The 24,294-nt window shown below is 31.4% G+C and overlaps 4 protein-coding genes and 5 long non-coding RNA genes across 11 annotated transcripts; 3 read left to right on the top strand and 6 right to left on the bottom strand.

Moving 5' to 3' along the window:
• Positions 1-421: 421 nt before the first annotated feature.
• On the bottom strand, positions 422-1,827 carry LOC107370132 (uncharacterized). The gene is made up of 3 exons (XR_001570535.3): positions 1,663-1,827; positions 1,468-1,559; positions 422-1,355 (listed from the first exon to the last, which is right to left on the bottom strand). It is a non-coding gene; the product is annotated as an uncharacterized LOC107370132 (long non-coding RNA).
• A 3,629-nt stretch (positions 1,828-5,456) lies between these two features.
• On the bottom strand, positions 5,457-6,890 carry LOC112539673 (uncharacterized). The gene is made up of 3 exons (XR_016201082.1): positions 6,749-6,890; positions 5,676-5,693; positions 5,457-5,593 (listed from the first exon to the last, which is right to left on the bottom strand). It is a non-coding gene; the product is annotated as an uncharacterized LOC112539673 (long non-coding RNA).
• A 144-nt stretch (positions 6,891-7,034) lies between these two features.
• On the top strand, positions 7,035-10,150 carry LOC107370133 (uncharacterized). 2 transcript variants are annotated; one of them, XR_016201081.1, is made up of 5 exons: positions 7,035-7,353; positions 7,405-7,890; positions 8,049-8,260; positions 8,812-9,076; positions 9,273-10,150. It is a non-coding gene; the product is annotated as an uncharacterized LOC107370133 (long non-coding RNA). The 2 variants fall into 2 exon arrangements; XR_016201080.1 differs by having other exon boundaries at positions 7,117-7,353; positions 8,049-8,461.
• A 1,670-nt stretch (positions 10,151-11,820) lies between these two features.
• Positions 11,821-14,370, bottom strand: LOC107370149 (uncharacterized). Its single transcript, XR_001570541.3, has 3 exons — positions 14,250-14,370; positions 13,953-14,188; positions 11,821-12,969 (listed from the first exon to the last, which is right to left on the bottom strand). It is a non-coding gene; the product is annotated as an uncharacterized LOC107370149 (long non-coding RNA).
• Positions 14,371-14,380: 10 nt separating this feature from the next.
• On the top strand, positions 14,381-15,640 carry LOC107370148 (uncharacterized). Its single transcript, XR_001570540.3, has 2 exons — positions 14,381-14,990; positions 15,226-15,640. It is a non-coding gene; the product is annotated as an uncharacterized LOC107370148 (long non-coding RNA).
• Positions 15,641-15,712: 72 nt separating this feature from the next.
• Positions 15,713-18,505, bottom strand: LOC149094542 (uncharacterized). The gene is made up of 2 exons (XM_089270416.1): positions 18,227-18,505; positions 15,713-18,163 (listed from the first exon to the last, which is right to left on the bottom strand). Exons 1-2 carry the CDS (start codon positions 18,288-18,290, stop codon positions 15,828-15,830), a joined length of 2,400 nt encoding a protein of 799 aa, XP_089126542.1. The 5' UTR covers positions 18,291-18,505; the 3' UTR covers positions 15,713-15,827.
• A 13-nt stretch (positions 18,506-18,518) lies between these two features.
• LOC107370139 (uncharacterized) lies at positions 18,519-20,129 on the bottom strand. Of its 2 annotated transcripts, XM_015938123.3 has the most exons (3): positions 19,859-20,129; positions 19,536-19,766; positions 18,519-19,443 (listed from the first exon to the last, which is right to left on the bottom strand). In XM_015938123.3, the coding sequence occupies exons 2-3, from the start codon at positions 19,697-19,699 to the stop codon at positions 18,789-18,791; spliced, it is 819 nt and encodes a 272-aa protein (XP_015793609.2). In that variant the 5' UTR covers positions 19,700-19,766; positions 19,859-20,129; the 3' UTR covers positions 18,519-18,788. The 2 variants fall into 2 exon arrangements, with proteins under 2 accessions (XP_015793609.2, XP_015793608.2); XM_015938122.3 differs by having other exon boundaries at positions 19,536-20,129.
• Positions 20,130-20,532: 403 nt separating this feature from the next.
• On the bottom strand, positions 20,533-22,068 carry LOC107370144 (cyclin-L1). Its single transcript, XM_015938127.2, has 2 exons — positions 21,312-22,068; positions 20,533-21,090 (listed from the first exon to the last, which is right to left on the bottom strand). Exons 1-2 carry the CDS (start codon positions 21,966-21,968, stop codon positions 20,650-20,652), a joined length of 1,098 nt encoding a protein of 365 aa, XP_015793613.1. The 5' UTR covers positions 21,969-22,068; the 3' UTR covers positions 20,533-20,649.
• A 287-nt stretch (positions 22,069-22,355) lies between these two features.
• Positions 22,356-24,248, top strand: LOC107370079 (tRNA (uracil-5-)-methyltransferase homolog B). The gene is made up of 3 exons (XM_089270417.1): positions 22,356-22,507; positions 22,648-23,394; positions 23,463-24,248. Exons 2-3 carry the CDS (start codon positions 22,717-22,719, stop codon positions 24,129-24,131), a joined length of 1,347 nt encoding a protein of 448 aa, XP_089126543.1. The 5' UTR covers positions 22,356-22,507; positions 22,648-22,716; the 3' UTR covers positions 24,132-24,248.
• Positions 24,249-24,294: the final 46 nt, after the last annotated feature.

Below are 24,294 nucleotides of genomic sequence, written 5' to 3'. Positions count from 1 at the left end.
ACGAAACAAACGATCAACTTTTCTTTCCACTGAACCTTTCCTAAAGAAGGAGGAGATTTTTTAGAGTAAAAAGTAATAATTAATTGTAAATTTTTTTCTTCTTCATCATCTTCATCATCTTCAGTGTATTAGACAATGCTAGCTCATCCCATTTCATTGCCGCAAGGTGAAGATGATGATGATAAGTACAAGAGGTTTGCTGGTAATAATAATTTTAACAGAGGTTAATAGGATGATGATGATGATGATTACAGTGATTCTCAGAGTTTTTCATTTAATATCAACCTTTTGCTCGTTTTTTGTTCCTTTTTTTTGTTTAAAAGTTACTTTTTTTCATAAAAATACCCAAAAATATTAACTTAATACTTGGGTTACATTGTAAAGAGGCGTTTAAAAGCAAAGGTAATAATATCAAAATTAATTGATCTATGCAAGACATTTAGCTTTTTTAATTTATATCATAAATAATATATATTAACGTTTTTCAACTGACATGTTGAGATTGGGTTTTGTATTCTGGTTCAACAAGCTTTTAACTTGTTGTCTTATATTCACAAAATAACATTAAATATTGTCACTGTTTATCCAGAAAGTAGTTAAGACATTGTCTATTAATTAAATTAATAGACAATGATAAATGGAAACAAATGGTGAGTTAAATTAGATTAGTTTTTTAACTCCTTCCTTTTTCATCATCTGTTTGCTGATTGACGTTTAATTGACTTTATTTGTAGCTAGTTGAGTTTGTTATAACTGATGATTAGTTGATTCAGCTTACTGTTTTGTTTCTTGTTGCAAAAAGAGAAACTAAACAATTACAGTTTCTTAATTGTTGTTAGGAACCGCTCCTTATCTGATTCTGTTGTTTATTTTGTTAAATAACAAAACAACTAACCAGAAGTTAGATTAATAAGATGATGATGAAGATGAAGTTTTGTTTCTTGTATTACATTTGCTAAAACATTGTGTTCATCTTTATCATCTTCACTTTCTCATCTGTCTTGAAGTAAACTTTCAACTCCTCCTACCCCTTAAGATGATGATGAGGAAGAAGTGAAAACATTTGAAGACAAATAGGTAAAAGGAGGAGAAGAGAGAAAAAAAATAAGACGGAGAAGAAGATGATGAGAGGGAAGATTGAAAAGGGAGATTAACTTTGCTGTGTTTATATCCGCAAGGTAAAGTTGCTGTAGTAGCCTGTCACATTGACTAAATCAAGTAGAAACACATTAGCACCAAATAACTGGTATCAATTTCACGGTTCATAATACTAATCAATTGTTCATATTCTTGTTAATTTTGTTACACACAATCAAGGTGGGCCAACGAACCATCAGAATCCATTTATTAACCAGCTACATGAAAAAAAGAAGAAACACAAATCAATATCTTAACCTCTGATAGGTAAACCCTTGTATTTGATGTAACTAGAAAATAGACAATTGACTTCTGAGCTTATTTACAGACCTTTTCTTCTAAATGGCTGAACTTGTTAAATCAATATAATTGCTAATGAACCAGAAGAATCCACCATCAGGATTTATCCTATGTATCTCGGTCTAAAAAGGGTACAAACAAAACAAAAAGATTCACATAAGAAACATTATCTCATTGAGACATTGATCTAGAATAGGTCAAGAAAATTTTGAAATGTCTACTTACGTCAAGGCCACTAATTAATCAGCAAGGTAAATTAAAACACCAAAACGATTGATTATAAAATAAATAGAAAATAAATTCAAACAGTTTTTGCAATTGTAAATAACAAATATTGCAACTCATTTTTAAGGCTATTCTTACTAATTATGCGGTGAAATAGCCATTATCGTTATTCTTACTGTCAATCTTATTTTAACTCTTACATTTGTTATTCAATAATCGTTGCTTTATCATCATTTTACAATTTAATTGTGTATCGTATTTGCTAAATTATTAACTCAATTTGATTCTCCTTCCCTTGTTTATGTAAATAATTGAGCTGATAATTTGAAAGCTGATTGTTTCTACCATTTCGTAGGCCTTTAAGATTAATAGTGTCAAGTGTATTGTAATTTATCTTGCCCAACCATTTCAATGGAAATGCTGCTGCCATTTTGACATTATATTTCTCTGCATTATCAACTTTAACCGGTTTATTGTGTGTTTAGTAAAAACAATATGCTGATATTATTGTTCAAGTATTACTATTTATATAAATAAATATGGCTGTATACATTTATTATATAAATAGATGTATGTGTATATCAACAGCCAGAATAAAAAAACAAGATACAGTTTAATGGTGAAAAAAAGGAGGAAACAAAAGGATGAGAAGGAGGAAAAAACGTTCAACTTTGAGTATTAAGCTTTAATCATTGATCTTTTCTCAATCCTTTTATCATTCTCACCTTCATCATAATCATCTTCTCGCCTCTTTCCATCACCATCATCACCATCATCATTATCACTATGCAAAATCATTCCAACCCAATGAATCTTCTTCTTATTCTTTTTCTATTCACACTTTTTTTTCCTGTGATTTTTTGCTTATTAATGAAAAGAGATACACTTTTTTGGTTAAAGCAAATTTTATTTTGACAAAAGGTAAGCTTATTGAGAAAGACAAGAGTTGAATCATTTTGGTAGGGAAAAAAATATAATAACTAATGTAAAAACATATTGCAAAGTAATATGAAATTGCAGATAGAAAACTGTAAATCCTCTTGTTCAGTTTGTTCATTATTAATTTTATTTTCACCCAACAACTTCCATTACAACAATCATTATTTCATGACAATGTTAATTGTTATAGTATCAGTCTTATTTGCTGGTGAAATGATCAACTCAACAGCTTTCAACTTTTAAAATTGCATCTTCCCTCGACTAAGTCAATCTTTTACTAACTACGTTTTAACTCCAACTCTAATAGTCCTTAATGATTATTTAGACACTCTTCTTTGAATAAGTTGCCTTGTTAATTAACTCTGGTTGAGAAATTGTTCTTGAAACAATTCTGTTTCTTTTGCGTGTTGATTTAAACATTACTTAATACCCAGAAGATGATTCCATCTTGATCATGATGAACAATATTGTTTTCAATGTTTCATTGCCGCAAGCTTTTTACCTTGATAATGATTGAATATCTAACAATTTCATAATAAGAATGACCTGAACATTAATAATTTTAGAAGGGGAAAAAGCAAAGGAAAAGTGAAAATACATCATGAAATTGATGATAGCTTTTGCTGGGTGAGATGAAGTTTAACAATAGATTTATAACATAGTTTATCATTTAATGGTGGACAAGTCAAGTTTATCATCGCCATTATTAACAACATGATCGGTAACCATCAAACCATTGATTTGATGTACAATCAATAATAATGGTTGAGATGAAAAATTATCTTGTAACCGTTAAATTACGGAAACGTTGAGATAATGAACAAAAAAAGTAAACATTTTTTACAATATTGAGTTAACTGATGAACAACATATTCATCCTTGTAATAGCCACAGAATCACAATAATCAATTGAAATGAGAATAACAATTTAAAGGAGAATCGATGCATCGATAAGAGACTCTAGAGACAGTTTAATTTAGTTACAATGCCAGAGTCATTTGATTACATTTGATTGTTGGGATACATTACAAAGTATTGGGTTGACATTGAAGGTTGATGGACAAATTTTTGGTTACCATTTTCAATATTGATCCAATTTTCAAGTCAAACAATTGACTTGAGCGTTTCCACCAAATATTTTTATTAACAATAACAACAATCAAAATAAAAGCTTATTAGTTTCAATGTTATTTTGCGTTATGCTTTAGTTTTAAGTGGTAAAATCATCATCTTAAAGTTAAACTAAAGATATATAAAAAAAACAGAAATAATAAGTCTGTGAAACTGAAAATTTGAGATAAAACAGAATAAACTAAGTCACTTAACTGTTTTTTTCTCATCTCTCTGCTTTTATTAAGCTTTTATTTTTACTCTCATCATTCTCATCCATCTTGCTCCTCTTTTGATTCTGTAGTATCACTTTTAATAATATACAAGATTGTATTCACAAGAAACAGAGACCAACTCATATTGTCTCCAATTCATCATCCTTTTGCTATCTTTTTTTATATAAACTGTATATTTCTCTGCATATTCGTGCTCTTCTCTTCCTCTCTTTTTTTCTTCATTATCATCAACACTCATCTTTTTAATTCTCATCATCATCTTCTGTTTGGTTCTTCAAACAAACAATTCAACTTTTTTTATAGCTTTAAATTTGATGAAACCAGTTTAACGGTGTGATTTGGTGACATAAGAATTATCCAGGAGGAAGAGAGAAATGGAGAGAAGGAAAACAATCAACTTGAGCAAATCTCCACAAACACTGAAACTGTCATGGAAAGTTTTGTTTAAACTTGAACAAACCCAACGATTCTCTCTCTTGGCTTGATAAATGTCAATTAGTTTGGAGTGGTAGTCTCTTTGGTGATAATGGTGAATGTTTAAAGAAAAATGGAACAAAATGAGACGAAAAGATTATGATAGTGGTATAAAAAACACCTCCAAAAATCTCTCTTAATCTGTAAACATATCATATGTATTTGCTTTTTATCACCTCCTAAGCCTTTGAATCCTTCATTGTCTCTTTCGCTTATTTGTATGTAATGTGCAACAACATTTAACACCGACTAAAACTGTCAACAAAATGGAGAAACTTCGTTTTTTTACAAGTCCAATATGATATTGTCCCTTCTAGGCTTGAATCTTTTCCATTTTCATCCAAATGTTTAAGGCATCTTTTTTTGTCCTCGCCATTCATTTCGCTTTAATAATAAGGTAAACTTGTGTATTTAACAGAATCTTTGGTTGTTTTGGTTGACAGATTTTGATTGTTTCTTTCATGGTGAATCCTGAATCCAAAGCAACTAACTGTCTTTGTTGTTGACCTTGCTTTGTGTTTGTCTAAATTGTAAAAAGGGTCAGAATGAAAAGAGTTGAGTTGAATGAAGTAGAAAAAAAACCGTATTGAGAAGACAATGGCCCGTGTTGACTTTGCTGTAAGACAATCTGTAATAGATTTGAAAGAAACGTTTGTAAATGAAGGTTGACTGTTGATAATATGTAATGATGATGATGATGACAAGATCTGATGAGCAAAAATAGATGAATGTAAATTGAAAGGGTTAAGCTAAATATGAAGAAAAAAAATTGTAAGGTTAAATGCTCAGCATGATCTTTGATCTTAAAATGGTGAAACCAGATTTGACTTGACTTCATCAGATTTTTTTATGCCTTTTTGTGTTTAAACATTCATCAAGATAAACCCAAATTTTGTTGTTACACTGATTTTCATACAATAATTGTTAACTTTACTATTTTTCCACTACTTTTGACTAATTTTCCTCCATTTCTTTCACTTGTTTGGCTGACTGGTTGGTTGATTAGTTGATTACTTGTTTCTCTGTTCAGTTGATGTGTCTTTATCCATTTAAGGTTAAGATTCCTCATAACTTCCTTATGACTTTACTCAGTTTGTCTTGCTTTGCTTCCTTTTGTTCTCAGCCTCCTCTGGTATTAAATTACTCCATGGTTAGCCTTTGAAAGAATGTTCCTTAATAAAAATCATAATAATAATTGGACGTGAAAAAAAGAATTGATATGGTTGATATGATGTTTTTGTTCCTTTTACAAACCATTCCTTGATTGATGTCCTAATTAATTTGGTCACAGAGGCGAAATGGCGTAAAAATATATTGGGAAAGAAAAAAGAGCAAAAACTTGGTTAGTTACTACCATCATATTATATTGTATAACCATAGAAGCAGATTTAAACATAAATTGAACAATCAATAGCCAAGTTATTATTAAAAACCAACCACCAAACGGTCACATCAACCCTTTTTTTCATTTAAATCATTCAAACAATAACCAATACTATGCTACCTCTCATGGTTTCATTTTAACCCTTTCTATCTGTCAACCACCCTAAAAACTCAACCACACTTGAACCATTCTTGGCTAACAAGTAGAGCTTCTATAAGTCTAGATTTCAGAGCTAAATGATTAGACCTTAGCCGCGAGAGCTAAAATTTTATTTAGACTTTAGCTTAGACTTGTGCAGTTAGGAAAAAATTTAGACTTTAGCCTTTTAGATGCGAGCTAAAAATCTAGCTTTAAGTCTAATTTAATATTGGAAAATATTGAAATTTTGCATAAGATTTAAATGAAATCATTGCCTTAACCGTTTCATTTTTTAAACTTATCCGTTTTTTGGGCAATATGTTGCCTGTGATAGAAAATTTTCGTCTGATTTCATACTTAATGTGGGTAAAAAAATAAATATCAGCTGTAATATGACCTCAGATAATCGATTAATTGGATTCAAAGCTAGACTTAAGGCTAAATGTCATTAGACTTTAGCTTCAGTGCTAATTTTGAAGTCTAGCTTCAAAGGCTAATTTTGATTTTTTCATTAGACTTTAGCTTTAGCTTTAAGTCTAATTAGACTTATAGCTAAAATCTAGACGGCTAAAGACAGAAGCTCTACTAACAAGTAAGAAAAATTTACCTCTTCCATTGATTCATCAAGACTGTCAAAAATTAACTCAGCATATCTGTAAGCAATCTTAAACTTTTTTACCCCTTCAACCCTCACTGGAACCTCATGATACACTTTTAACATCCAATAAAATGAAATTAAATGCAAATTTAGAACAAGATATTTTAAAACTATCAAAAATCAAATTGGGTCGAAAACACAACTTACCTTTTCAATGTGGAGTGTAAAAAATGAACAAGACAATGGCCACATGGATGTTAACAAAAAAGTCTATTAACTAGAAATTTTATCAAGAAAATCACTAAATAACGATGGTAGAATAACAATTATCTTAATTAATTGGTAAAATACATTTAAACACTCATTAACCAGTTAATAGTCTTTTACCACCTTTCATTCCAGATGATTGTATTTTCCCGGTTAAACCTAATTACGTCATTAGTTATTGTTTAAAATAACGGTTGGCAACAAATACGCGGCATTTTCAATTTTCACTTAACCCATGCTTTCTTTAAGCGTGCCTCGTTTTTTACCAATTACTTGATTATTTAATTATTTAATTGTAATTTTATCTTCCTCGTTTTTCACCCATTTCCTTGTCTAAACTCCCCTAAGCAAAATTTCTCGCATTATTTTTCCTCTTGCTCTTCTTTACCATTCACTTGTTAATAAAGCTATTATTATGAGTTATAAAAATGTGTTTGTGTGTGTTGTTAAGGATGATACTGTTTTTTTTTGCTGCTTTTGTGCTCTGCATCGACAAATGGACTGAACAACAACACATTGAAAAAAGAGCAGTGAAATCCCATCAAGTACGTATAATATTATCATCATTATTACCATTAACCTGATACAACAAATAGAAATACAAGAGGAACAAAAAATATCAAGGGAAAACATGAAAAAATGGCAAGACTTGGAAAAGAAGTGGAAGAAATCTATGTTGACTCTCGGGACAATTTGTTTTTTTACCATTTAATGACAATGACCATTTAAGAAGGAAAAGATAAAGTTGAGTGGGTTACTTGTCTTGTTGAGTGACAGTGAACATTAATCAATCAAACCACAAACAACAACAATGATTCTCTGTTCTTGGTTGTGCTAAAAATGATGATTTATCATGAGTAGTCTTTAATGGGTTGACGGACCAACACTTAACTATTAGCTGAATTTCAACAACTCATGAAAACATAAGGAGAGGAGGAAGAAGACAAGATGTAGGAAAAGTGGATTGACAAAAAAAAATCAAAGACCAATATTAAAGTCTTACTGCCAAAAACTATCATCAGCTGGAATACATTTTTATTTAAACGCATCCATTGGTGAAAGTAATGAATTAACAACAAAGTGTAAGTAAATACAGTTATGGTTATGCCTATTTGATCTACAAAATGACCCAGTTAATGTTAACAAATAATTTATTCGCTCATTTTTTTCTTCTTTGTCCTCAACCGTCCATCACCGTCAATATTGACAAATTTCCTATCAAATGGTTGCCTTAAAGAAGACTCTTTAATCATTCATAGCAGTCTTGATTGAAATGGAATCGAAGAGATTGGCCATCGATTAAAGCTTTTACAGTCCAGTGAGAAATTTTAAGAGTTGGATAAGCTAAAATCAACTGACCTTTCATGGCTGTTTACTTGTTGACACCGTATATTTTAATCGCCAGGGAAACATCGCCTTTCCTAACTATTGGAATCAAATCAATGAAAAAACGTATTTTTATTGTTTTTTCGGTAACAGTCAGAGGATTCATTGTTATGATATAATGACATAATTAACTTATAATTGTCTTGTTGATCGGCTAAAATGATGTGTCAAGTTAACACTCCTGCTTGTGTCCATATAACTAGACTGTTACTGATTTTTCATAGTCAAACTTGTGTGCAAACTGGTATGATCAAAGATACGGATAATGTAAATAATTCATTCAAGAGTCAACCAGTGAAACACTTTGCATTTTGTTGATCACTCCAAATGAATGGTTTTCACTCTACATTGAGTCCATAAATTTGTTTGTCCATGTATAACAAAAGTTGAATTCAATTTATCCATCTAGTCATTGTTATTATAATATAATTTACGCAGATTTGCTCAATTGACCAGTTTAAGTTGATTATTTTAATTTTATCAACTTTTCCTTTCTCTTCTCATCTCTGGGTGATTATATTATAATGTTTATATTCACAATTTACCTTCAATGTTTTCTAATGCACACTCTATTGTTGGTGATTGTCTAACATTTATATATGTTTCTTTATTTTCAGGACTCTCCTCATGTTATCAAGATTATCTTCACAAATGGACTATACAAATAACTTAAATGGACTCCTTGATGGATGAGGAAAACTTGTCTTGTTGTTACTCTCAAAGAAAAGATGACGAATTATAAGAAACACAAAACGAAGTGTATAATAATGGCTTATACCAATTGCTTAATTCTGTTGTTAATAACATAAACACTGTACATGATACACTTGCCTTTGGACTCGTTTTTTCCCTCTTGCTTCACAAACCTTGAATTACTCTATGGTAAGTGTACAATACCGATCAGTTTTAAACAAGCGACAGTCGAATTAAAACGAATCGATTCCTGTTTTCTTCCTCTCCCACTTTACTCTTTTTTTTCCTCACTGTACAATCACCCAAAGTTTTTTATGCTCAAATCTATTACTTATAGTTTTGTAATGTGTTCACTCTCTTTATCTTTCCTTTTACCCCCATTTAGAGTAAAGAAACCGAGAGAAACTTTTGTCAAAATCTTTGCCTTAATCAATCTCTGTCAACAGAGAACGGATTGAAATGCAAGTCAATCAATGAGAGGAAAAACTCAACTCCATGATATGCGATCCTGTAGTATACACACTGATAAGGTAAAGATGCTGATGTTGATGATGATGATGGTGATGAACACAAACAAAAAGAGAGGAAAAGGCACAGAGAAAGACGGGCCAAATGAGAAGCAAAAAAGAGGATGATTTGAATTTAGTAAAGCCTTGAATCAGATTCCGTCTTAATTTGATGAATGGTGATGGTGGATGAGAAAAGATTCTGGAGGAAGAAGGAAAAGGAAAGGGGTTGATACTTGAAAGAGAAGAAAAAAATATAAAAGCAAAAGGATCATGTTGATGAACAAAGAAGATTGCAAGAAGTAGAAATATTCAATCGAGAACAAATCTAATTACCAGGATAGTTAACTGATTGCTTTTGGAAAGTCTTTTAATTAGCTGATTAAAGAGTCCCGAAAAAAAAACAGAGCAAAGACAAAGTCATCTGATGATACGTTTCATTTCCATGGATTTCCATGAAGCTACTGGCATTTTAATTGTTACCCATGGACCAATTTTTCAGTGGAAAACTTGATTTCTGTATCTTCAAGTCAACCGTTTCCAATGGACAGATTTAACTTGATTTCTTGTTCAATTAACCGAGTTTATCTCAAACAATGAAATCATATTGTTTGAATATTTTTCCTGTTAATTACCGGCTTACTGACAGTATCATGTCAACAGCAAACAAAATTGACTATAATTATAAGTTAAATTATCATTTTTCAAATGATTTATGAGTTATTTTTGATCAAAGATAATTTTCTTTTCACTTAAATGATAATGTTTCTTTTGTGTGAATATTAATCTAATTTTAATAACCAATTTCTGGCCTGATAGATGAAATTGACTCCATTATGAATTGTGTGATATATCTTTTGATATGAAATGGTGAAAATCAAGGAAACAAGAGAACTCATTGAATGGAAACTTTCAATTGATTGTATTGATCAAGAAAACTAATCAAAGACTTATTTCATTATGTATTACCAAATTAAATGAGTTGGTAAAGGAAAAGAAAAAATTGGTTCCATTTTTGGGCCATTTTTTGATGTATTAATTTAAAGGTCATAATTTTATTGTAATAATTGTTGTGAAAGAAATTATGTTTCTCTTTGTGTAGGATGATTAAAAGGTAAATCATACCTGTCATGGACATTGATTGATCCAATTGAAAGTTAAATTGTAGTAGCAAATCTGATGACTGTTAATGAAAAACAAAAAATGAATGTTGCATCGTAAAGGTTAATATTAAACATTTAATTTCTTTCTTCTCTTGCTATTAACATAATCACAAATTGGTAATCAAAGTAAATTAAGATGTAAGAATCTGTCAGGTGAATTAAGATTTAGATTATTTTGGATAAACTGATCAATGGAATATCAAAATGAATAAATGAAGGTTCAATCATTTGTTCAAGTCATATTTGGATGCATTTTTCTTCTTCTCAATGGTCAAAGTTTGATGGATACAAAACGATGAATAGATGGCGATTCTAGATTGAAATTGGTTTGATCAAGTAAATTAAAATGATTATAATGGTGTAACATAATATTATCAAATTGTAATTAACTTAGTTGGTCTAAAATTGATTAGATTTGAGAATGTTTTTGTATCTTTATGTTTAAGGTTTACGATACAAGTGTGTGAAGATACATTTATATATGCATTTATAACAAATTGAGAGAGAAATCAGTTTTGTCAACTTAATGAAATATAATATAGTTAATCAGATATCCTGCTGGTTCAACAAAATCATTCATTAATTGAACGATTCTGAAAGGTCAGCATAGAAAGATAAAGATTGATTCACAATTTAACTTGAATTGGGAAGATGAGTTCGGGAATATGTCAGATAATGGAGGGAAGGAAGATGATGGCGATGATGAGCTAAGAATGCAAGTTGGGGATAAGATGAGGATTGAAGGAACCAGACGAAAGATTGAAACAGAAGAACGAGAAAACGATGTTTAGGATGTTGTGAAGATTCAGTTGATCTAGAAAATGAGAGGAAGAAGAAGAAGAAAAAGAAGAGAAAAAATGAGAAAAGCTAAAAAAATTTTGATAAACGTTACAAGATGAAGTTGTGATCACGAAATTGGTAAGATGAGTATCACAAATTGATTGCATTTTAATTTGGCGCATCAATCAGTGAGAAAGAGAATCTCTCTTGATGAAGATGATCATGATCATCATTTTTTTACATGGTTATAGGTTTAATCTAGGTTATTCTGATGAGAAATTTTGTGTTAACTGTAATCTAATGTATAATTGAAGTGATTAAATGATCCAAAACAATGGCCAAAGTCAATGGCTTTGTTTCCTTGCTGTTGTCATTTCAATTACACAGACAGTAAAATAGCAGAAACAGATTTGGTTAACAATTACAGTTGTTGGTTCAAGACAAATGGGTCATTGGAAATGTTCAATTGATTGTTGGACAAACATTTAGTAACGATTTAGTTTTTATTGAGATTCTCAATTGTATTGTTGACTTAGCGCAAGAAATTTTGCAGCTTTTCACTTTCAGCTGATTTTATTGGGAAAAGCAATGTACAAGCAACTAAAAAGTACAACCTTTTTAACTTTCGACTTTCATTCAATTCAGTGAATTGTGAATTCACTCGATTTCTCTGGTTAATTACAATTTAATTTTAACTTGTTTCAAATTTGATTAATTTACATTCAGGTTAACACGATTTAAATTAATGGTGTTACTTGAAAATTGACTCTATGGTTTTTTATTTCCTTATTTTGCCTCTTTCATTGCATCTATTCACTCCTTTTTTTTTGCTACAATTTAACACTTGGATAAACCAAAGGTGAAATTTCATCCAAGATAATTTTTGTGATGAAGATTATCAATAGAATGATGATGATGACGAAAAGCATTATAAAATTATCTTTTTCTTTCTTCTCTTCAGTTTCAACCTTCACTTTTTAAAGTTCATGATTAGTCTCTAATATTGGAGGCTAGCCAAAGTCTTGTGCACAACCCCAACTAGTTATCATCTTGAGCATTTACTTAACCGATTATCGGCAGCTACGGTCTTGATCAAGTTTGCTCATCATCATCATTATCATCATCATTATCACCATCACCGTCTCTTTTATCCTCTCACAACTTTTCTTTTCACTTTTTTTTACATTCTCAGGTCTTCTCGAATCTATACCTCGAGTTTACCTTAACCATCAACAGCATCATCATCGTCATCATCTCTGCCTCTCCCTGGCAGCTTATTTTACTTTGCCTTTTGCTGTGCTTATGCTGACATTTTTACATCACTCAATAAGCTCCCACTCTTTCAGTATAACAAAAATTTCCAATAGCCTCGAAGACTTCACTGTTTGTTAACCAATCCAGGCGTGAACATCACCATCGTCAAAGTGTGGAGAGGGAACAAAAAGTCCAACTCTTTCATTATGTATTTGCTTTTATTTGTGTGACCAGTATGATGGACAGAAAAAAAGGCTTGATTCCGAACAGTTCTTCTCTGTCCAATATCCATGTAGTAAAACCAGTGATTATCGTTCCACTTTATTCATCTTTTTTGTCCTCCGTTCAGTCTGTTTGATCTTCTGGTCATCATGTTAACCTGTTGATGAATGAAAAATGTGATTAGATTCAGATTTTTACAAACAATTTGGACAAGTTGCAAGTTGCTTTATTTACCAGTTTGACAACCTTTTATAGATAATAATTTCACTTTCAACTGAGAGTTTCAACAGTTCAACATCTTTTTTATTATGTTTCTCTATCAAAGGTTTCAATGTCTTCAATTTAACGAGAGATTTAATAAGAAAACTGTGAAAACTATTTTGTTACATATTTGTATACATTTATTCAACATATATTCAATAAAATGATTATTTAGTCTCCTGTTGAAAGCTTACTTGGTAAGAGACTTCAATTTATTTCTCTCTGTCTTTATTTTGTCACTTTTTTCATTACAATACTAATGTTGTATAAGTGTTGATTATTTTCAGACTTGCAAACATCAACAAGATTGATAAGTTTGGACATCTGAATTATGTTTTATGATAAATGCACCCGGACTCAATATATTTCTTACACTTTCCCTGGCCTGCTTCAATTTAATACACTATTCCTATACGCTGTGTAAAAAAGCAAAACGACATTCATTTACTTGTAAGTTACATTAAGCACAAGAGGGAAACTACTTTGTTATACACAGATGACCACACTGAGATATTTTTTATCCTTGGTAGTAAAGGGTACAAAATTAGTAGGATAATGAATGTGAAGGAAGCGAAAAAGTGGGAATTGTAGAAATAGAAAGAGTCAAGGAGTTAAGAAAGCAAAGAGAAATGATTGAGAAAAATCATTCATCATTTTGCTTTTCCTCCTGTGGACAGGCTCGCTGGTCCGATTCATTGATTGTAGCAAATTTTGGAGACAACCAAGTTACTTTAACGAAAAAAAGTGTTGGTGAAATAATAATAATTGAGAAGAGAGGATTAAATTGACATTAATCTCAGGAGAAAGTTAATCAAGAATATACAAAAAAGTATCAGCTGAGAGGTAAGGAGTATAAGGAATTAACAGTAACATACAAACCTGCATTATATTGAATTAGAAATGAAATATGGATTAACCAGTTTGAGCAATAAAGGTTGACTGTTCCATACATTCAACCAGCTTGAGGAAAAGACATGAAGTTGTAATAAAATTGATTTTGATTCCATCAAAACGACTGCCACTTTATGTCAATTGTTGGAAATGATATAAGATTGACAAGAGATTATTAAATTGTTGGAAAGAAAGGCCCAAGTACCATAAACTACCACCATACTCTAAATGAAAATTTAGAATGATTAAATCTCTCATAAAATAAAATTTACAATCAGCACTTACCCTTAAATTGTGATAAACATTCGTAATAATCGGAAAACTTTCATATTTTTTACCCGCAAACAAAATTTGATTTTTTCTTTGCAAAGAAAAATTTCAAGCTTCATTGCTATAGAGGGGCCATCTATGAGTGAAAATTGGCCAAACATGTGTAACAACTTTTTCACCATATTTATTGGTAATTAAGAGTCAATTAATTGAGTGATTGGCAATAATTATTTTGTTCAATGATTTTGTATTAGTTATTCATAATTCATCACCTTTAACGCCTAACCATCTCTTTGATTATCAACTTTCAAGTTAATCAACAGTTTGATCATTCAACTGAAACAGATTGAAGTAACTTTAAGATCAGTGTTTTATTGAAAACAATGTTTACCTCATTATTATGGGTAACTCATTTTGATGAAAGTATACGTTTTTTTCATAGACTTATCAACACTTTGATCAAGAATGTTGATTATCAATGCCATTTACCGTGAGTTTACTTGAATGGTAAATCTTGAATATATTACATGAGCAACTCAATTTTGTTTGCCGACATCGTCTTTTGATGGCTTCTTGGTTGACTGATGGATCAAAATCAAGTGTTAAAGTGAACGCTAATTTAACCTTTTACTGCTAACCGACTGGAGCTGCATTCAAAGAATGAATCTACAAAAATAGCCATGAATTTCATTTTCTCATTGCATGATGCACACAAAGGGTTACCTTGGTTTTTTTGTAAGATTCATCGGTTCACTGGTAAGCTGACAATTAAATGTCTTTTGTTTCTTGTGTTTGTCTTCAGTATCATTGGTGCTTAGTTGAGTAAAGAAAATGAAAATCTTTTCTCAAACCAAGAAAAGCATGGCTTAATTTAGACCATTAATCATAAATTTTCTATACACTGAACATAATTTTGTCTTTTTTTGCTTTTACCATCAAAAATGATGTAAATACTTTTTTATTTTTCCTTTTTCTCTCTCTTTTCTTTCAGATCACTTTCATGTCCTATTTTGAATACCTCGCATATGGTTGATGCTTAAAGTTATCCATCCAAGGAATATGAGGAATTGTCTCTTGGTGTGAAATTTGATACTCCAAAGGTGCCAAAAATGATTTATAAAACATTCAATATGAGCACAAAACAAAAAATTTATTGGTGCTATTCAATCAATGGCATTTTAATTTATGAATTCGTCATCTTCATTGTTGGTTACAGAAAATGATTTCCTATTGCATCTGTTTACAATCAATTCAGACAATCTTACTGGAGCATTGCGAGGATTTATATTTTATGTTAGTGTGTCTTGCAAATTTATTTACCAGAATTATACCATTTATTGGAATTATTAATTTACATTGTTCTAACACTTTCATCTTATTTCAATAAACAAATCTTAGAATCGCGATTCTATTGTTTTATTTCTTATCATATAAAAAAGACTTTATGCTATGAAACGAATCTATTATAAAATCAAAAATTAATGATATTGAAACCAAACAGTTTTATTTTTTCTGTTTTGAAGTTCAGATTACATGACAGATTATTAAGAATATCGCCAACAATTCCATTTGTCTTTGGAGAGATTTATACATTTACAAGCTACATTGATCGGTTAGAGTTTTGTTGCAATTACAAAGCATAATCCGAGTCCAGAATATTGTTCCTGTTAAAATTTCCCAATCACCTCGCAAAATCGAGTCACCAGTGTTTTTGAATGCAAGCTGATTTGATGATGAAATTTCCTTCTCTCGAATTGATTCAAGATTATCAAGTTGAAACCAATTGGGCATAATTTTGTTGTTGATGAGTACTTGTATCGCGTATCGGTTACATTGATCGTCAATTTCAATATCATAATAACTATCAACCTTGTTCTTTGGATCATTTGGCAAACCTTCAAGAAATATCCATCGCTGTGAGTCAATCATGAAACGTGTTAACCATAACTGCCAGATTTGTGCGTATCGAGACCAAATGTTTTCTTTATTTGTAGTAAACATAAGCTGATAGAATAGTTTAGTTGATGATTTGATCGCCTCCTCATCTGTTTCAATAGAAGACCAACTCTCACTTAGATCTACTAATTTTTTAACGTTTGCTTGGAAAATAGTTGGATTTAGAGAATTGATTGTCTCGACCAGCATCGTTTTAATTTCATTTGGAAGCTCAAAATCCCATAGAACATCTTCAAGAATCCAGATAATAACCTGGCGTAGACTTTCCAGGAAAGATAATTTACCCTTCAAATTGGGTAGAGTGGAGATAATTGCTGAAGGACCTTCTCTTATTAATCTTCCCATGAAAATTCTAATTCTTTTAGGGACAATAAGTGCTGCTTCACTTGCTGGTGGTTCCGACTCGGCAATGTCTTCGATTACTCGCTGGATAGTTCCAAAATATGTTTGATCGTATTTATCCAGACTATCGGCAGCAGAATATGATCGGACGATCAGAGAACGGAAAATCTTTATAGTTGGCAGAAAAAGTGATACAAGATCACCATTTATTATTTCTTTAATCAATGTCGAGGTAACTCTGCTTAATAAAATTAATTTGTTGACTTGCTCTTCTTCCCAAGGTGTTATTACCTTGATCTTTCCAATAACCGTGGATATATCAAACAGCAATATTCTGATTTGTTCACAAATAGATATTGATTTATCATTTATTGAACAACTTTGTTTATATAAACCAATAACGTTGACCGTTTGTCCAATAAGCCAAGTCTGATAAAAATATTTGTTCACCAAAGTAGTTGTCAATGAAGGTTTAACTGTATCTTGTTGAGACTCCAAAAGGAAAAGCTTTTTGTCCAACAATTCATAGCCAAAGTAATTTATTTTACGTGGTGATCGTTCATTTGAGTGAACTATCAAGATATGACAAGAATTTGCCGGATAAACAACAACCAAACCAGTGCATTTTGTCGTATTAAGCAAACCAATATCAGCAGGTAATTTTAATGAGAAAGTGAATATGCTTGGTTCCAATGATTTCTGGATTGTTTCATCGATTTTAAATGGATCTAAAATGATCAGTAAGTCAAATTCTGATGGTAGTGAAGTGAAACCAATCAAATTGAACCAAGTAATATTAACAGGGACACTTGAGTTTATCTGAATAAATGGTGAACAAAAGCCTCGTTTCTCTCGGACTAATTTATCACCATTTTGAAGATAATAGCCATTAGCGATATTGAAAAACCTTTTTCCGTCAATTTCAACAAAATCAGATGATGGATCACGGTAAACTGGTAAAAGGAAAGCGATTGTTTGAAGAGCCTTGATTCCACACCGCCGACGAAAACTAGAATAGCCATTATTGGTTAAGATGAATTTGATTCCATTGAGAGCTTCTAGAGAATTGCCATTGGTTTTGATAATCAAACGATTTTTCACTGAGGTATCAATCAAAGATCCATTTTCGTATTTAACTTGTAATCGAAGGCTAACTTTTTCATCAGAAGGACATTTAACTTCGATTTCTTGGCTAAGAGAACCAATTGCAATACCAACCACTCGATCCACTTTTTTTAAATTAATTATTATATAAATAGAGCCACATAGATCAACAGGTTGGATCTTGACTTTGGAACTACAATTGATCGAAAGGTCTCCTTTGGATGTAACGTTTGATTCTTCTGGTAATACTATTTCCTCGGTTTGGTAAATGTCGGCGATGCCACTGGCTTCATTATTAAAAGGACTGGAAGATAGAAGCAGTTCTAACCGATAGTTGGTCAACTGAATATCAGATTTGGTATTAGAATTTTCATTAAGGTCACTCTCATCATTTTTTAGGCCACTTAAAATTACCACTAAATCACATATCTCGGATAAAATAGTCTCTTGATCTGGAGTTTGCCATATTGGAATAATCGATGAATTTTGATAATTTTGGCAATCTAAACTTGAAAGACGAATATTTTCTGAAAGAAAAGAAAGTTAAATTAGATGAAATCAAATTAAATCTAAAATGTATTGATATTTACCTTCGGATGATCGTAAAATTTGTCCGCAAATTAGTATACAAAAGATTTCAAACAGATAGACCATATCGATCCAGATATTTTGAATGGAATGGCAATGATTAATGAAATATCATATGATTATCATCATGTCCATTTTTACAATACGTAGACCAGTATTGAATTATTGATTTACCTATTTAGAGCAACCTCTAATAATAAAAATATAGAAGTTTGAATATTTTCTGGTTTGCAGGTAATCTTATCCTTAAGTTTATCACGTCTTTTACGTTGATTTGTAATAAAAGAAATTGAATTTATAAATGAAACTTAAAAATTTTTATTTCAGACATGCTTAATAAGCAATTCAAATTGTAGCTAATATGACTTTAAAAAAATTAGTTGTGAGATTAAACATCAGAGATAAAGGTGGATTTCAAGTAAACGGAAACTGGCGTCATTGAATAATGGTCAGATCTGATCCGAATGTATTTAAATAATAAAAAATGTGTCAATTGGTGAGACAGAATTAAAGATTGTTTTAAAAGGGCATTATAATTTGAATATAATATTGCTCAACGAATTTTCAGCCATTATTAAGTATTTTAGGTATCACTATAGCTGCACCAGCTTCAAGTTTACCAAGACAAACGAGATTCCTTCCAGAATACATGACAACTTCTCGATTAATTACGGGTGCAACAAAGTCTTGAGTTATTTGTTTCACATCAACATTTTCTTCAGTTTTATTGATTGATGCGTTATCCAATGAGACTGTGGTGTTGTTTAAAATATTTACTTCTGGATGTCCAACTTTAGCGATTTCGAAAGTTAAGTCACTTGGATTATCAACTAATTCAACTTTCCCACTCTCATATACTCTGAGTTTACCCAATTTCATGTTAGCGTTATTCTCAAACATTTTGGGCAACTGGAATAGAAAGAATTTATCTCCTTTTGAGCTTGATAACCAATCTTCATTAATAGAGTTAGAGGATGACTTTGGTGTCGGTAATGATAAGCTTTCCCATCCTTGAGGTAGATGCTCAATGTTTCCACTTTCCTTATCGTTGGACCTATCAATAAAGTCATCTTGATAGAGTTTTCCTTCAATGAATGCTGGTTCAATTGAATCTTCTGTCTGTTCCTGGAATGTAGAAGATAATGATGAGTTTGGTGCTTTTTTGCCCTTGGATTTTTTCTCTGATTTCGTAGTCTCTGACGGAGTTTTACGAGTCGTTCTAAAATGAAAAATAAAGAAAAGTATAAATGTATTTCGCAAAAATAGAGCTCATAATCAATACATAAAAATCAAGACTATATAAATAAAAACCTTGAATCTCCAGTGAATACAGGTGACTCCAATTGGATAAGTTTTTTCGGTTTTTTGGTAGTTTGTCTTTTTGCTTTGAGAGGAGATCCTTTCCAGTCATTTTTACCTTGCTTGACACAATTTTGAAAGGGTTTACTCTCATTTGATTTCCTGCAATCCGGCATATTGGGTTCGTAAGCTCGTTTCACAGGAGATTTGTTCAGAGTTAAGAGATTTTGGTTGAAGGAGGCACTTGATTGGAAAAGTAAACTAGGTTTTGATAAGCTTGATCTCAAGGAGGGTAACCTTTGGTTTGGATTTAATGGTAGACCCGATTTACTCACCAATCCTCGAGGTAGGTTGTTACTACTTGTGGATGCCGGTAAAAAACTATCTGACATATTTCCAGATGAACTCTCCAAATAGCAATGATGAGTTTAACAGATTACAAAGCAGATGATCATTAGCATTGAAGTAACAAGCAAAAACCACAGTTTTAAAATTCGATCATGCAATAAATATACAGTCATTAATCGTAAAATGAATGAAAATAAAGACAGAATATAGCATGAAATTCATGCCATCAATTTATTAAAGATGTTTTTGTTTAGGTTTAATACCCTTTAAGGCGCCACCGTAAAAAATAATAAAAACAATAACAAATTTTTAGACCGTGCTGCTATCTTTAGGAATAAGCAGATTGATACACATTTGCCAGTTTGATTAATTTTTGTTAAACAATTAGGCAATTATTAACCAATTTACAATTATAATTGTATTAAAAATCGTAATGAGCTATTAGCATTCTTCATTTTTGCAAATGATGGTTCTTTCAATGAACTGAGATTTTCTCCTTTTTTAAAATATAAGAGATTAGTGCCAGGAATCCAATGTGTTGAGCTCTGATTGTCAATTGTATTAGACTCATTTGAATATTTTGTAAAAATTCTATGAGACAACCACTAGAGTTTGTTTTTGTTAATTAAAATTTTTTTGAATGAAATTCGTCCGACTCCAGTTTGTTTCGTTAATATATCTTTAATTTTTATAAATGTTTTAATGTACAAATAGACTTTATCATGATGTATTACGTTTTGAGCCAAGTTCATTGATAAATATCTATTTCAATTGTCAATTAATCATAACGATGAGAATATCGACTTGACTTTCGATATCGATCTTTGTCTTTTTTATGTTTTTTGTATGATTTATAGTAACTACGATCTTTAGAGCGTTCTTTCGATCTAGATCGGTTCTCACTATTTTCAACTCGTGTGGATGATCTTGCAGAACTATTATCATTGTGACTATTTTTACTACTCTTCTTTTCCTTTTCATGTACGGACGTTGTTGAGGTATTTATGTTTGCATTGGTTTCATCCGTCAGTCCTTTATTAGCTTTGACGCCATTTTTATTCTCCCAATTTTGTCTCAATGAATCTATTTTTTGTTCCAATTCCTCTTGATTAGGTTTCTTTAGTGTATAAACTTTGAGTATGGTGAGACAAATTTCTTCTATTCCTTCTTTGGAGGCATCAAAAAGTTCATACCATGCTGGATTTGTTAATAATGGAATCTGAAATAGTTTGAAAAAGAGAAAAAAAATTGTAGATTCATTTTAAATCTTACCAGTTAAGTTACACTAGGAAGGAGTTACAATGACCAATTTAATTTAGCACAAAATATCTAGAATTTTCTGATGACAATTTCAGAAAACCTTTTAAAATTTTTTTGTGCTCAGTGGTTGATTGGTCGTAATAGTTTTATAGACTTATTACTATATTATCATATACTTACGCCTAAAAGATTGGCACTTAAATGTACGCAAGCACATGCTATTGTTTCAGGAGGCCACCTCAAAAATACATCAGTCCTTAAGCTGTCATTCATATAATTCCATGATATTTGCATGAGTGTTTTATTATCTTTCAGGTCCAAGATCTGAAGTAAAGTGACGATAAATTTATGAGGATGTTTCATGTGGACACAGAAACCTGTCTCTTTTAACAATTGTCTCTCTTTGTAAATAATTTCATTTTTCAATTCAATATAAGTTTGATCCAGGAGCACTGGTTGAGCTGGTAGACCTGCTCTAACCAGGCGTATATGATTAAAAACATTGATTATATCACGAATCCTTCTTGGCGCCTCTTCAATTTTAGAGGCTAAAAGAGTACAAGCCATGGCTGTTATTTCCATCTTGTGACGAACAAAAGATTTTGAATAGTAAAACCGTTGGAATAAAACTTGTCCTGTGGCCATCGCTATTTGGGGCAGCTTCAACAAAATTCCCGCTGTTTGAATTAATTCTGTACCTAAAATCCTCATTTGGTATTCACTTTGTGCATCTAAACCATCCATGAATGAAGGTGTACACATGAATTTATGACTTGGAAGTATGATGTTTCCATAGCTCATAGCTATCCCTTCATACTTCATCACTTCGGATTTCATTTTGCTGAGTAATCAAAAATAAACACTAATTTACAAACTAAAGAAATAAACTTAAAAATCTATGAAAATAAGTCCACAAAATATTGAAACGCTCTATACTATTGAGAGATAAATCCGGTCAACTCAAGTAGGCTCACTTTTATACCGGAATGAGAGTGATTATTTGAGGCGCGCAATTCAATTTGAAAAACATGTTTTAGACTTCCAAAGAGTAATATCAATTATAGATTATAATAGATTGTTTATTTGAATTGATAAATAGCTTGGAAAATTTAATCAGTTCAAGCAATAAAATCATTGAAATATAATCGCTTTCAATAATTTAGTAAGTTTATTTATTAACTCATTAGTAATGACCAAGATTTGATCACATGTTAGTTGCTTTTCTATGTAAACTGAACTGACAAGAAAGTTGTTGTAAATATCTTCAGTGATTTACATTCGCTAATAAAGCTTCGAATTTCAACAATCAATTGTCTTATTCGTTTCGGGTCTGTCTTCGGCTTAGGAACAACTAATTTAATACAGTTTGAAACAAGGTTCGTGCGATTTAAAAACAACAGAAATATCGACAACCAGTTCACTTCAAAACATGCGTTTCCACAATAATTTTTATTATCATCTTACATGTGTTGATGTGCTATTTTAATTTTCGATTTTCTACCGATACTTTATCCAGATCATCAAATTTCATTACCATCAACTTGGTCAATTAGCTTTATTATTATTATCAATTAGGTCAATTAATATGAAAAATGTATCGCAATCCATTAAGACTATTGGCTCAATGCGCCGAAAGTCTTTTCCTGTTGATCAAAAAATGAACAATCTGACGAAATTTAAAGGATTGACACCACTTGCTGGATTCTCATATTCAAAACAGCTTGATATAAAACAAAAAAGAACAAGTCAAATTCTCGAAACACTGACTGACAAATTGAAAGGCATGAACTCATCTGTAATACCTGATGAACGCGGACTGCCTTGTTTATTAGAAAGAATAGTGGCCTCTCCTGTTACTAAAGGTTACCGTAACACTGATGACTTTTCAATTTGGCCTGGGCTGGATAAAAATCCTAAAACTGTAGGATATATTATGGGTAAAGCTAGTAATTCCAACAAGATACCCGTTTGTTTACCTCCAGATGATTGTGTAATTGTTAAAGACTCTCACAAGATTCTGGTCTCCAAATTTCAACAATACCTGAGGAATCATTCACCGCTCGGCATTTGCATGGACTTTTCTCGAGGAGGAAATTGGAGACGGTTTTGTGTTCGTAGTAATGATTTTGATGAACTAATGGGCATAGCAATTCTTCATCCACAAAAACTGTCATCAAAAGAGTTGAAAGAGGAGCAAAATCGACTGAAAGATTTTTTCATTCCTATTAGTCAGGATATAAACCTAAAATCATTTTACTTTCAGGTAAGAAGACATACCAACAGCAGTTTTTCGGTGTTTTTTTTACATTTTATTCTCTATTTATTTATCAGGCCTGTCCTGGAGTTCGCTGTACAAATAGAAGAGCACCTTTCGAATTATTGTTTGGAGATGAACACATTGACGAAGTTATTAATGGCACAAAAATAAGAATTACTCCCGAACCGTTTCTCCAAGTAAATAAAGGTGCTGCAGAAATGTTGTACAGACAAATAATCGAAGAGATTGAACCCCAATCTGATATGACAATTCTTGATATGTGCTGTGGTTCTGGGATTTTGGCAATTCAACTGGCACCATTAGTCGAAAAAGTCATTGGAGTTGATTCATGCGAGGAAGCTATCAAAGATGCAAAAATGAATGCTCAAACGAACAATATTACGAATTGTAATTTTATACACGGAACCATGGAAGATTATATGGTGAAAATTAGTGAGGATCTCTATTCAGATGATCTTGTTATGGTAGTGAACCCAGGATCAGGTGGATTACCAAGTGGTGTTGTCAATGTCATAAGAACTATGAGTAATGTTTCTAAATTAATTTATGTATCTTGTAAGCCGGAGGGTCAAGCTTTAAAAAACTTTGCCCATCTCTGTTTGCCATACAGACCAAATGATGATATTCAAGGCGATCCTTTTATTCCTGTTAAAGCTATACCCTTTGACTTATTCCCACAAACTGAAAGAGTTGAATTATTAGTTTCATTTTCTCGTATTTAGACGCTGAATAAAATTCTTTAATGTAAGTGCCGATAAAATTGTATAATGTACAGAAAAAAGCTCAACTCAGATTAGACAATTGCTAACCGATATTAATAAAATAAATTCATTTAATGACTTGAGATTTGATTGATATGAAATATTACCGAGTTTTTGCAATAAT

The sequence above is a fragment of the Tetranychus urticae genome, chromosome 1 (genome assembly GCF_039701765.1).
Source record: "Tetranychus urticae isolate SD_2017Ah chromosome 1, NJAU_TeUrti_SD_1.0, whole genome shotgun sequence".
NCBI lineage: Eukaryota > Metazoa > Arthropoda > Arachnida > Trombidiformes > Tetranychidae > Tetranychus > Tetranychus urticae.
The sequence above is the reverse complement of the archived record's forward strand: the minus strand, read 5'-3'. Positions and strand labels throughout refer to the sequence as shown.